The 13,605-nt window shown below is 36.6% G+C and overlaps 1 protein-coding gene across 1 annotated transcript in view; it reads left to right on the top strand.

Moving 5' to 3' along the window:
* LOC131069670 (uncharacterized) overlaps positions 1-13,350 on the top strand; it is a 124,661-nt gene extending 111,311 nt beyond the window's left edge. The window contains exon 6 of the mRNA XM_058005176.2: positions 10,970-13,350. Within this exon, the coding sequence (XP_057861159.2) occupies positions 10,970-12,618 (1,649 nt within the window). The 3' untranslated portion in view covers positions 12,619-13,350. The remainder of the gene's footprint in view (positions 1-10,969) is intronic.
* The last annotated feature ends 255 nt before the right edge of the window (positions 13,351-13,605 follow it).

Raw genomic sequence — 13,605 nt, 5'->3', positions numbered from 1 at the left:
TGTTGTTGTATGTTGTATGTTGTATGTTGTATGTGGTATGTGATCTCCTCTTCAATGGTTGAATCCTTGTCTTGAATGCAACACTTAGCCTTGAATGGAGACTTAGAATGATCAATTGCTTGAAGGAATGCTTGAATGCTTGAATGCTTGAATGTTTGAATATCGCTTCTGCCTTTTTTTTCATCTTACCAAAATGGGAGAGGAAATGTAGTTTATATACTTGCCAATTAGGGTTGATAGACTGATTTTTCCGACCTTGGGTCGACCAGGAAACATTATTTTCCAATTTGCAAACAAAAAGACCCGAAGCCCCATAAGAGACCGGGCCCAAAATAGGGCCAAGGACCAGGGCGCTGGGCGCCCTAGTCCTGAAGGACCAGGGCACTGGGCGCCATGGTCCCACCTCCAGGGACAACAGGGTGCAAGGAGGATCAGGCCAAGGTGCTAAAAAATGCAGTTTTTGATGTCATGAACAAGTTTCGGGGTCTCCATTCAGGTTCAGTGTTGCGTTGCCATCGTGAAGACCCAAATGCGGTCGAAATTGCAAGTGTCACAATTTTAGGACACTACATTTAGCCCCCACTTTAGCGGGAGTATAAGCGTACACTCATACTTCCGGTAAAGTACAAGGAAACAACATTGAAAGACTTTCACCACGTCAAGGAGGCAAGACACACCAAGCCCCCAGTGGACTAAGGATCTTATGACTTCGATTGACAAAGTAAAAGGGAAGATCACGAGGGAGAACCATGACTGTCAGTAGTAAGGTTCCCTCACTATGAGTCATGCAAGAGAAATACCAAAAATTTTCAAGGCAAAGCTAAGTTCGCCAAGAAATTTTCAAGTATCCTGAAGGGATAGACGGGGTGTATGCCCCCCTACGTTAAAGCGATCGCACACGCCTCAACGGGGGTGATTGCTTTAAGGTAGTGATACACATAGGAAATGAGAAGGAAAAGGAGCACGTTATCACAAAGATTTAGCCCCCAAGTGTGAGATAAACCCAAGGATAATAGACACAAAACACAAAGCACAAAGGTGACTTCGCTTTCCTCGGGGTCAGTATGCTGTATGATAATTTATGTATATCATATGTATGTATGCATAATTGTTCTTCATTCCCCAATCAAGGAAGGTCACCTAGAAGAAGGGAACACATGTGTCTTTTGAGTCAACATGAGAGAGACCAAAAGAGATCTCAATGCTTTGCATCATCCTCAAGTAGACAACACTAAGGACAACAAATAGAAGAATGAGAGTAACACATAGAAGAAGTAACAAAAGAGAGGAGGAGAGAGTCTGCTATGCTAATGAAACTAGTCTAGCACGTCATCTACCCCCCGATCTTGCTGATCAATATTTCGGGAAGGCAGGAAACACGCTAGAGGAGGAACATCCAACACAACAGATGGAGCTATCACAAGATCCAAACAAGGGCTATGTTCATGTTCCAAGCCACGTTGTTCTTGTCTAGGAGCTAGGATAAGTGCTTTAGAAAATTCGTTAGATAAATGGTTATCAACATCAACATATTCATATTCACTATCAGAATGAAGAGAAGTAACATTTTCATCATGAATAACATTTTCATCTATATCATCATCAAGATTTATAAAAATAGGATCTTTAACTCGCACAGGATCAAAACCATCATGCATCTTATGTTTAGGAGATTTTGGCTCAATTTCCAGCTGAGGAGAAAATGGAATAATGTTTGTTGAAGGTGTTTTTGGGGATTGCAAAGTTTGAGAAGCGACTGTCTGAGCTCTAAGACGACGCTTTCGTCGACGTTCATGTGCAGAATGATTTCGTCTAGTCTTAGTAGGAAGTTGAGGAGATTGAGGAGGAGGAATGTTCTCATCCTTATCACTTGGGTGTTTAGGTTGTGGTCTCTTAGGTTGGATAATAGGAGAAGAGGAAGGTCTCTTCTCTTTATAAAAGGAAGGAGGAGGAACTGCTCCATATGAAGGAGGAATATTTGGTTTAGGAAGGAGACCAAGTCCATCATGACGAGGAGGTATAGGTCTGCTTTTAGAAAGTTTATTAGGCATAGACATAGTCACATCCATAGGAATGGGTTGGGAATCTTCTTGAGGAAAGACATTAGTTTTATCTTTTAAAGGAAGAACTTCATTCTCAAGAACGATAGGAATATCAAGTTTGGGTGTTCTAGGTTCACTTAGAGATAGGATCATATCTGTTTTCCACTTTTGATAAGATTTGAAAAGATGATCACTTCGTGGAGGAAGAGATTGGAATTGTTTAGGCCAAAAATAATCAATAGGAATGCTAGAAGTTCTTTCAGCTGGTTTAAAGAGACTATGATTGACAGTAACAACTTCACCATTATGGGGAAATTTCAAACACTTGTGAATAGGAGAAGCAATAGCTTTCATGGAAGATAGCCAAGGATAGCCTAGCTTCACACGAAATTGTTCGAAAGATGGAATAATAGCAAAGCTCACATCAAGGGATTTGTTATGGACCTCAATAGGTAATGTAATAGAACCAATTGCAGGAGAAGAAAATGCATCAAATAATTTCACAATCACATCTGTTTTGTCATAGATCACTTGATTCAATTGTAAAGTAAAGAGAAATTCTTCAGTAATAACATTAACCATGCAAGAAGAATCAATAAGCACTCCACGGCAAGGTGTATTCTTGACTTTTGCAACTATGTATAAAGGACCATCAGGTGCCTTGATAGTTTCACTAGAATCAAATGTGATGGAAGGTTCTTTAGGGTTTTCTTGCTGCTCTACAAAGTTAATCACATTCGGAGCCATAGACACAAGACCATCAGATGAGAAAGAGGAATCATTAGTCTCAATCACATTAGAGGTATGAGAAGGTAATGGATCAGTAAAAATCTTAAGATTTTGGTTAGGAGGAGCTACAGATGTGTTGCCTTTATCATTCACTCCTGAAACAGAGATAGTATTATTATCAATCAAATCTTGAATTTTACCCTTTAAAGCAAAACATTTTTCAGTATCATGCCCAGATTGACGATGAAATTGACAAAAAGATTTGTTATCAAAATAGGGTGAATTAATCTTTGTAGGATCGATTTGCTTTATAGGAGGGAGAGTAAGCACATTTTGTTCCAATAACTTATTCATAATACTATGCAATGATTCATTCAAAGGAGTAAACTTTCTTTCTTTCTTGAAAAACTTAGAAATAGGAGGCACACCTGATGCTGCATTCACATTGTTGTTGATGATGTTTTCATTGAACTTAATGGACTCTCTGTTCGGTTTAAACTTTCCAAATGGTTGTTGACTACTATCACCCTTATCACTCGGAGCCTTATCACTCGGAGCCATAGGATTTGCTTGTTCCATTTGACTCACAGTCAGTTGATAATTGTGAAGAGTTGCACACAACTGTTGGAAAGAAGTAAACTCAGAAAACAAAAGTTTGTCTCGAATATCTTTTTGTAAATTAGAAATAAAGATTCTTTGAATATCATTGTCAGGCACTGGAAAAGAGATTTGAGCATACAAATGCTTATATCTACCAATGAAATCAGTCACTTTTTCTTTAACACCTTGTTTACAATGCATTAAATCAATCAAAGTAACCTTAGGACTTATATTATTTTGAAATTGTTGAATAAAAGCATTTGCAAGTTGTTCGAAAGAAGTAATAGAATAAGAAGGCAACGAGCAATACCATTGTAGGGCTTTATCTCTTAATGTCCTAGTAAACAGTTTTGCAAGCAACCTTTGGTCATAAGCAAAATCGGTACATATTGTTTGAAAAGTCTTAACATGTGTTAGAGGATCACCTTTACCATTATAAAGCTCCAAATGCAGGATTTCAACATGTTTAGGAGGGATAGCTCGAACAATGTCAAGAGAAAGTGGGCTCGCAACATCAAATGTGGGCACACTAAACTTAGATTGATTCATAGAGGCAATTTGTTGCTGTAAAGAAGAGATAGTTTGTGCAAGATTGTTAATGGTCGCTTCAGTCGAAGAGTTCATATTAGACGTGTTAGATTGCGATGGAGGTATTATGTTATTGAAAGAAGGTATTGATTGAGAGTAAGGTGGCGGGACACTATGATAGTTAGTCATAGGAGATGATTGGAAAAGAGGAGCACTACAAGGAGGAATGGAATGGTTAAATGAATTGCCCCCTTGCGTCATGTTCATTTGTGGAGATGTAATAGGGACACTCATTGAAGGAATGAATGAAGAAGTTGGATTGAATGAAGGAAGAGGGTTAATTGAAGAAGAAGGATTGCCCCCATGACTAGTGATCATAGGGGGAATGTCTTGTATAGAAGTAGTCATTATGTTTGATGTAAAGGTAGGTATGCTAGCAATAGAAGTTGTCAAAGGAATAGAATGATTGACTTGAGTAGGAGGTTGTGTATAACCTAAAGTTTCAGCACAACTCTTCATAGGCATCACATTCGAATCCACAATGTGTGCAATACCATGCAAAATATCAATTCCATTCTTATCACTTTGAACCATACGTTTTAGACCCTCAATTAATGAAAGAGCTTGACTATCGGGATACTCTTGAGACATCCATTGCTGAAAATCATCAAATTGGTTATCCAATTTCAAAAGTTGTTCTATAGAAACCTCATGGAGAGCTTCTTCATCATTAGGAGGATTAGAGGAATTACCCATGTCCTCGTTAAAAAGGCCATTCAAATTAGGTTCCATCTCCTCGGTAATTAAACCTCGGAAAGACTTAATTCTAAGGCTTCGTCTAACGGGAATAGTGTAAGTAGGGCTTATTGTTGTAAAACTCATGCACTAGAGAGAGAGAGAAGATTTTGAATTTATTTTCAAATTTAGAGGTAGCAAATTTCAATAAAATCAGCCAATCTCCTAGATTTAAGTTGTTAAATGCAATCACGACAATCTCCCGAAATTTCGGAAAAAATGTCAGGGACCGTGGCGCTCGGGGTGCACACGGTCCTCGCAACTTTTTTCGAAATTTTCAGGGATGAAAGTTATGATGATTTTAAAGCTAATCTGAAAAAATTGAGTGATTTCACGATCTGTAGATAGGCCAAGTTAAAGTTGCAATCTCAAAATTGAACCCTACCAAGATTGTTGAAAAATGCAAAATTTGAATTTTGAAAAAGAGAGGGAAACTGAAATTTTGAATTTTATGATTTTAGAGGGGATACCAAAAGCAATGCAAGTTTTGAATTTTAAAAGTTGACTCAATTTCATGCAAAATTCAATTTTGAAAGCGGAAATCAAAGTTGTTGTAATTAAACACTTAATTTCAAAAGTCACAAATTGCAAAAAATTTGAATAAAGCACTGAAATTTTGAATGAATGCCAACACACTTTTCAGATTTAGGACAGTAAGAAGCACAATTTTGACACAAAATTTCAATTTCAACAATTTTTGAATGATTAGAAGCCTTAATCCAAGCAATCACTAGACCAACTTTGACTTTAATTTTGAAAGTGTTAGAATTGATAAAATCAGCCAAAATTTTGGATTTTAGCAGAAAAATACAGCAAGATCTACCTCTCGAAATTTCGGAAAAAATGTCGGGGACGATGGCGCTCGGGGTGCACACGGTCCTCGCAACTTTTTTCCAAATTTTCAGGGATGAAAGTTATTATGATTTTGTTGCGGAATCCAAAGTTACAGCCGATTTGGAGATGTTTTGATCAGTGAAATTGTCGGTCAAAAGTTGAATCAAGAAGGTTTTAAAAATTAGGGTTTTAACACTTAACCACTTAATTTTCAAAATTAAAGCACAAATATGAATTGACAATTTGTAATAGAAGGGTAGATCTGAAACAAGCATTAACCATTAAACATTTCACAAGCTTAATTACTAAAAAGAAAATTTAGGGTTTTTATGCATTCACCTCTAAAATTTGCAAAAGATCAAACATGGAAATGTAATCAAGGCGTCCAAATTTTTCAGATCTAACCATGAATAATCAGAAAGGATGTTCACGTCAGGTTCACCAAAATGTAAAGCGGAAAATCACGATCGAACCCTAAGTGTTCTCCCCCACTTCGAGGAGAAAGAAAGGAGGTCACTAGGGTTGACGGTTTTCACTTAGGAGAGACTTTACATTCAAAAGAGGGGTTGAAACCCACAAGATCCAATCCCACACAATGGAAGATTGGATTCTAAATGAGTTTCAAGGGTTAAGACAGCAAGGCTACCCTCTTTTGTAAAGAATGTAGATAGAAGGATTGAGCTAGGAATGCATGAAAAGTGAGAAAGATTCACTTATAAACAGAGATAGGAATATAGGATGAAGCTGCAGACCTGGAATTAGCAGTAAAATGTCAAGATGACGCTGTCCTGCAAATTTGAGCGAAAGTTGACGGGACGATGGCGCTCGGCGTGCACACGGTCCTCCAAAAAATCTGCGAAACGAAGGGGGATCTGTTCGTCTCTGCACAAGGATTCCAGATCTTCAATTACAACCGCGTACCTGCAACCTTGTTGTAAGAATGTTTGTATTCTTACATGCGAAGGTGTAATTGTTGTTGTATGTTGTATGTTGTATGTGGTATGTGATCTCCTCTTCAATGGTTGAATCCTTGTCTTGAATGCAACACTTAGCCTTGAATGGAGACTTAGAATGATCAATTGCTTGAAGGAATGCTTGAATGCTTGAATGCTTGAATGTTTGAATATCGCTTCCGCCTTTTTTTTCATCTTACCAAAATGGGAGAGGAAATGTAGTTTATATACTTGCCAATTAGGGTTGATAGACTGATTTTTCCGACCTTGGGCCAACCAGGAAACATTATTTTCCAATTTGCAAACAAAAAGACCCGAAGCCCCATAAGAGACCGGGCCCAAAATAGGGCCAGGGACCAGGGCGCTGGGCGCCATGGTCCCACCTCCAGGGACAACAGCGTGCAAGGAGGATCAGGCCAGGGTGCTGAAAAATGCAGTTTTTGATGTCATGAACAAGTTTCGGGGTCTCCATTCAAGTTCAGTGTTGCGTCGCCATCGTGAAGACCCAAATGCGGTCGAAATTGCAAGTGTCGCAATTTTAGGACGCTACAGAACTATAAACTCTTTTGAATGCATTTAATAAGTGCATCGGGATGATGCACAAATTAAGGGGGGGAGGATGTCACAACCCTCCTTTATCACCTTTGGATTAAAATACAAACTCTATTATATTTCTTTTGGCTAAACTATTGAATGAATATTATAAAGGAATAAAAATAATAAACCACACACACACATGGAAAATATACTTTTTTTTTTTTTTCTTCTTAATTGTTTATTTAAATTTCCTCACCCAAATAATGGCACATGTTGTAGGAAGAATAAGAAGCTTCTGGAGGATTCTCCACCACCTTGCATGTAACTCCTCCCACTAAGTCTAATCAATTTGCATGAAGGCCAAATTGGGAGAGAATCTCTATTTTTCAATTAAAAAAATAGGTAGTGGAATTTGGAGAATTTTCTTATAAAAGATGTACAAGTTTTCAAAAAAGGAGTTGGTAATTCCATAAAGATTTTCTTCAAGTAAATTCTTCTTTTGTAGTTATATTTCATTTTTCAGCTAAGATTTTTGCTTTGGAGGACTTCTATCAAGTTGAAGGATCAAGGGAGATTCATAGGGGATTCTACACCATTTTCAAGCATCCAGGTTCTTCCCATATAATTTTTCATGCATCTCATCTTTGTTGCAAATCAGATTAGATTAATTAGATCCATTAGTTTCAAATTTTTGATAAGAAGTAGATTAATTTGTTAAGAAATTAGAAATCATTTGTTTCAAATTTTGTCGATAAGAATTAGTTTCATTTGTTCATTTAGATCCATTAGTTTCAATTTTTTTTTAACTTAGATCCATATATTTCAAATTCTTGATAGGAATTTGTTTAAAATCTCTTATTAAGTTTTAGATTGATTCTTGCTGAAGAACTAAATCAGAACTATCTTTATTTCCTTTCTCTAGAATCATCTCTCTGGTTATTGTTTATCTGAATCTCATCCTTTAAAGAGATTTCGCTGTGATTATTTCCTCTGTGTCTGGTTTGAGATTTTACTACGATTATTCTCCCTGTAATATTTAAAAAAGTATGATTATTCTTTCTATTTCTGTGAATAAATCTCTATGGGGAAACAACATATAAGTATATCTCTGTAAGTTTTAGATTGAAAATCAGTTTACATCAAACCATAGAATAGAAAATAGAACTACATACTTTATGCCTTGATCTCGTGCCGAAGCAGATATGTAGGCAGTCTTGAGACGAAGTTGTCCCTCGTACTCAAGCGTTCGTGGGTGGGGTCTAGGCTTGGTTGAGTAAGAATCCTAATTGAAAGATAAGATAATTAAATTGAAAAAGAAATTCAATGCATACTCGGAAGGAATCCCGTATGGATTCGCTTGACTTCCCGAGGCTTTAAGCCAAATTCTGAGGCGGAATTCAAGCTTGTATTATTTTAATTACTCCTAAGGACGACGACCTCGGTGCACTTTTGTTAGAAGAGTGTAGTACTTAGTGAATGGCTCAGGACCCGAATGGTCCCGATGAGTCTAAGTCTCTGGCTAGAGCATCTCCTATCCCGTTTGGATAGATGCCTATCCCGTATTGGATAGATGGAATCTTATGTCCCGTATGGACAATTGCCTAACCCGTATGGTTAGATGCTCATCCTGGATGGATGAATGCCTATTCCTAAATGGATGGATGCCCAGAGTATGCAATTGAATAAAGCATAATGATTGCGTTAAACAAAAAAAAAGAATACTCAATTTTTGTTGTAACAATTATGGTGGGTTATTACATGTAGACTGTTAGACCAAGAATAACTAGTAAAGTATATATCCTTAGATCTACCACAAAGTCTGTGACATTAGCACATGGTACATCCATCATTTTTTTTTTTGGCAAGGGATGATGATGTGTTTCTTGTTGAGCCAATGGTGTAGCGAGTTTTCTTTAGGAAGTTCATGTGGTGGAGTTAAGTGATATTTTTTAGTAGTAGAGCCTAATGCTACATCATGTTATTTGATTAATTTTTGTGCAACAGTAGATTGAATGACAATTAATATGAACTATGGATTCCCTAAGAAAGTTGAGAAACACAACAAAACATGACTAATACTTTGTTGATCTATAAATCTATTGAAGAGGTTAAATTCATCTTGGCCACTAATCATAGTTGAAGTTGAAGAGGGAAATATGCTTGTTGGTATTATTGATGAGCTTGAACAACGTATACAGATGAAAAACAATTGAGATACCACATCATAACTATATAACTACTGATGGTTAATTATTAAACAATGTAATAGATAATTGTTATGCTAATGTTTCCTCTTTATTACATTTGTTCTTGCAAGTGGACCTTTGAGACCTCAAATTTTACCTTGTCAAGGGATATCCTTTTAAGGTTAACATACTAACTAAAGACCATTTTAATGAATATCTTCTCCATTGCAATTATAGTTTCCTATCCTACATAATGGTCATAAGGGTAAAGAGAACTTGATAAGAGACACATTTTTAAAAACTTTATTGAATCACTTGCATATTATAAATTAAAATTAGTTTTTAAATCTTCAGCAACAAAATCACATTAACCAACATAAAAGGAAGTTAGTAACAAACAAGAAATCTATATCATTTAGGTTGAGCTTTGTTTCCTATTTTCTTTTATCATTTTAACAAATTATCTTGAAAGATCTTAAAAGACTACCCTCCATCCTTGTAGAGATTGAAATGTAGAGAAGATTGTACCTATTTCTATTGTTCGGTCCAAAGCTCACTAAATCATTTAACTTGACATTTCCTCAAGATTAAGCTTTCAATGTGGACCCTTTAGAATCAAAAGGAACAATTTGAAGCACAATAGAGTTCCACAAGATGAATAGATCAAATGATTCTAAGACGTGCTTATCTTTTCACACTTTCTTGAAAACTATTGCCTATTTTCTTTAATATTATAATATACACACAAAACTAATATTTAGTTACTCATATTTTGATGGACTACATATGTCTACAAACCCGCTTTCTATTGTAAACCTTCTAAATATAGAAGAAAAAATATGTTTAAATTATATAACTAATATACTTATATTCTAAAAAAAATATATGTAAAATAATGCCGAGAGATATCACATAATTGTCTTGTACGTTTATTAGTTGTCAAGAAGGACATGGCGTTGAATAATGTTGCACTTTTTCACTCTCATTAAAGATGTAACAATTTCATTTACTTAGAGACAAGTGGCAATGATTCTATTTTATTCAAATTTATTCAAAATCAATTTTTTGTTTAGGGATATTTGTATGTCATTGTAGATGCCTCTTGACATAACGACATAATAAAAACCTTTCCAACCAAAAAAATATTTTCCTACAATTTGAAGAGGTTAACACCAAAAAATGAAAAAGAAAAGTGTAACATGTATATTGAGAAATGTGTCAGTAGTCCTGTTGTAAGTTAGATCCTCTGAGCCATAGCTCAGCAAAACTGGGGTTCTCACCAGTAATAAGCTCAGTAACCGTCTAGAGCACAAATGATAGTGTGCATCAAATTAGTGCTAAGCTACATGCTAACTAAAGAAGATATTCGTAAGCATAGAGTCCAATAAATGCATTCAGACCAGAGTTATTGCGTGTGGATGGAATTTTAACATGATTTATCTTCATATTGATCGAAGATTCATCCGCTGTTTTGCTACTGGGACATCACTCCATCGCAGCATAGTATGCAAGGAAACCCAATTCAAAGAAGCATTGCAAAGCTTATTGCGCGATAATAGTAATAATAAAGCCCAACAAGGTATTGCACATAATCCTCAAACCTTTTCATATCTTTTGAATGGCTGTCAAATCTTCAAAGCAGTTTCACAGGGCAAGCAGCTACATGCCCAGCTTATCAGAAATGGATTTTATAAATACTCATTTTTGGGAACTCACCTTATTGGTATGTACGCTGCAAATGGATGTATGGTTAATGCACGCCAAGTATTTGACAAAATGCCTCAGCGAAATAACCTCACATGGAATGCTATGATTAGAGGGTATGCCCGGGATGGACCGTATAATGAAGCCATTCAGCTCTATTATCAAATGCAACAGGAAGGAGTAACTCCAGACAATTATACGTTTCCTGTCGTACTCAAAGCATGTGCTAGCCTGTTAGCTCTGGAAGAAGGTAAGGAAATTCACCATCAAATTAGGAGAATTGGACTTGAATCTGATATTTATGTTGCGGCAGCTCTGATAGATATGTATGCAAAATGTGGGAGTTTAGATGATGCACGCCAGGTGTTTGACAAAATGCCTACAAGAGATGTTGTCTCATGGAATGTGTTAATTTCTGGTTATTTGAAATCTGGAAGAATACAGGTAGCACGCCACTTGTTTGACAAAATTCCTGAAAGGAACGTGATTTCATGGACTACAATGATTGCGGGATATGTGCAAAATGGACTCTTTCATGAGGCATTAATACTCTTTGATCAAATGCAAGAGACAGATATGAAACCTAACAGGGTTACCCTGGTGAGCGTACTACCTGCATGTGCTCATTTAGCAGCTCTGCAGAAAGGAAAAGAAATCCATGATTATGCAACTAGGAGCGGACTACAGGCTGATGCTTCTGTGGTTACTGCTCTGATTAATATGTATGCCAAGTGTGGAAGAATAAATGTTGCTCGTGGGTTGTTTGACAAAATGCCAAGAAAAGATGCAATTGCATGGAATGCAATGATTGCAGGGTATGGAATGCATGGACTTGGAGAGGAAGCTGATGTTCTATTTGTCCAAATGCAACAAGCTAGAGTAAAACCAGATGATGTTACATTTATTGGTGTTTTGTCTGCATGTAGTCATGCGGGCCTGGTGGAAAAGGGCTCGAAATACTTTAATTGTATGAGTCAAGAGTATTGCTTAGAACCTAAACTGGAGCACTATGCTTGCATGGTTGACCTTCTTAGTCGTGCAGGGCATCTAAATGAAGCCCGGGATCTTATTGAGAGCATGCCTTTTGAACCTTCACCTAGTGTATTAGGAGCTTTTCTTGGTGGCTGTAGAATTCATGGCAACATTAGGTTAGGAGAACATGTTGCAGAACGCCTTTTAGAAATAGAACCTAATAATATAGGAAATTATGTATTGCTTTCAAACATTTATGCTGAAGCTGGAAGATGGGATGATGTTACAAAGATGAGAATAATGCTAAAAGAAAGGGGTTTGAAAAAGAGTCCTGGATGTAGCTGGATTGAATTAAGTAAAAAGGTCCATGCTTTCATCGGAGGAGACAGGTCACATGCGCAATCAGAGGAAATCTATAAGTTGTTGGGGAACTTGAGCAAGGAAATGAAGAAGGCTGGGTATGTACCTGATACCAGTATTGCACTCCATGATGTAGCAGAGGAAGAGAAAGAATTTGCCCTTTCTACTCATAGTGAAAGATTGGCAATTGCTTTTGGGATTTTGAACACAGCTCCTGGGACAGCTATCCAGATAACCAAAAATCTCCGTGTTTGTGGAGACTGCCACACTGCCACCAAATTCATCTCCAAGATAGTTAGAAGAGAGATCATCGTAAGGGATATAAATCGTTTTCATCATTTTAAGGATGGATTATGTTCTTGTGGAGATTACTGGTGATGCTAACTATATGAGAAATTGATTTTTTTAATCGAAAATGGTGATTTATTCTGACAAAACCACGAGATTTTGAAAAAACATAATTGCCGAGCATACCGAGAAACAATTTATTGCAATAGATTACTATTTAACCAAGAATTTGCTTCCATGAATGATAGTGTTGGGAGAATGATGAACTTGGACTCTGATTCTTATCCAAGGCAATGCTTGAATCTGGATAGAGTATGGAGCTGTTAAGAGATTTTCTCAATACGATTTTCCATTTCTATTCGAGTTATCCTGCACTTGCACGTAATCACCATGGCATATCCTTATACTACACTCTAGGTGGTTATATGAATCAAAGCATGGCCTGCATGCGGTACATGTTAAGCCATATGATTCCTTGAATTCATGTAACAGAACGATGGAAGTTTATGTGTATCTTATTTATTGTGACAATGTTGAGAGAATGGTGGACGTGGTCCCGGATTCTCATACAGGGCGATTATCCAAACTTAAGAAAATTTCCTGGTCAGGTTTATATGATTTCTGTGGTTTTCTGTAAAATTCAAGTTTGTCTTTCTGCACCAAAATTTGCTTCTATCTTTGATTTTTATCTAAGAAGTCTGTCCTACTCATTCTATTCAAAAAGTCTGGGTTCAAAAACTCTCCCCGACTTTTTGAATCTCATCAGTGTTAACCATCCTCCATCCTTCGAGCTAAATACAAAAAAATTAAATTTAATTTTGATTTAGTCTTCAAAATATTGGAATGTAAAGTTCCTGATGATGTTTTAATTCTCGATTTTTATCTAAATATGGTTATGATTTAGTGTTGCTTGAACATTTCTTTGCATCCAAGTCATACTAATGCCTGTTTATGGTTCTGCAGGTCCAGTTTTAGCATAATTAATTTCCAAACATTTCAACTCAAATTGCAGAGGATCTATTCAAAAAAATCTAAACCTTAATCTTCATTTCAGTAGGCCCACAAATTTTGAGGAAC

Source organism: Cryptomeria japonica, chromosome 11, assembly GCF_030272615.1.
Source record: "Cryptomeria japonica chromosome 11, Sugi_1.0, whole genome shotgun sequence".
NCBI lineage: Eukaryota > Viridiplantae > Streptophyta > Pinopsida > Cupressales > Cupressaceae > Cryptomeria > Cryptomeria japonica.
The sequence above is the reverse complement of the archived record's forward strand: the minus strand, read 5'-3'. Positions and strand labels throughout refer to the sequence as shown.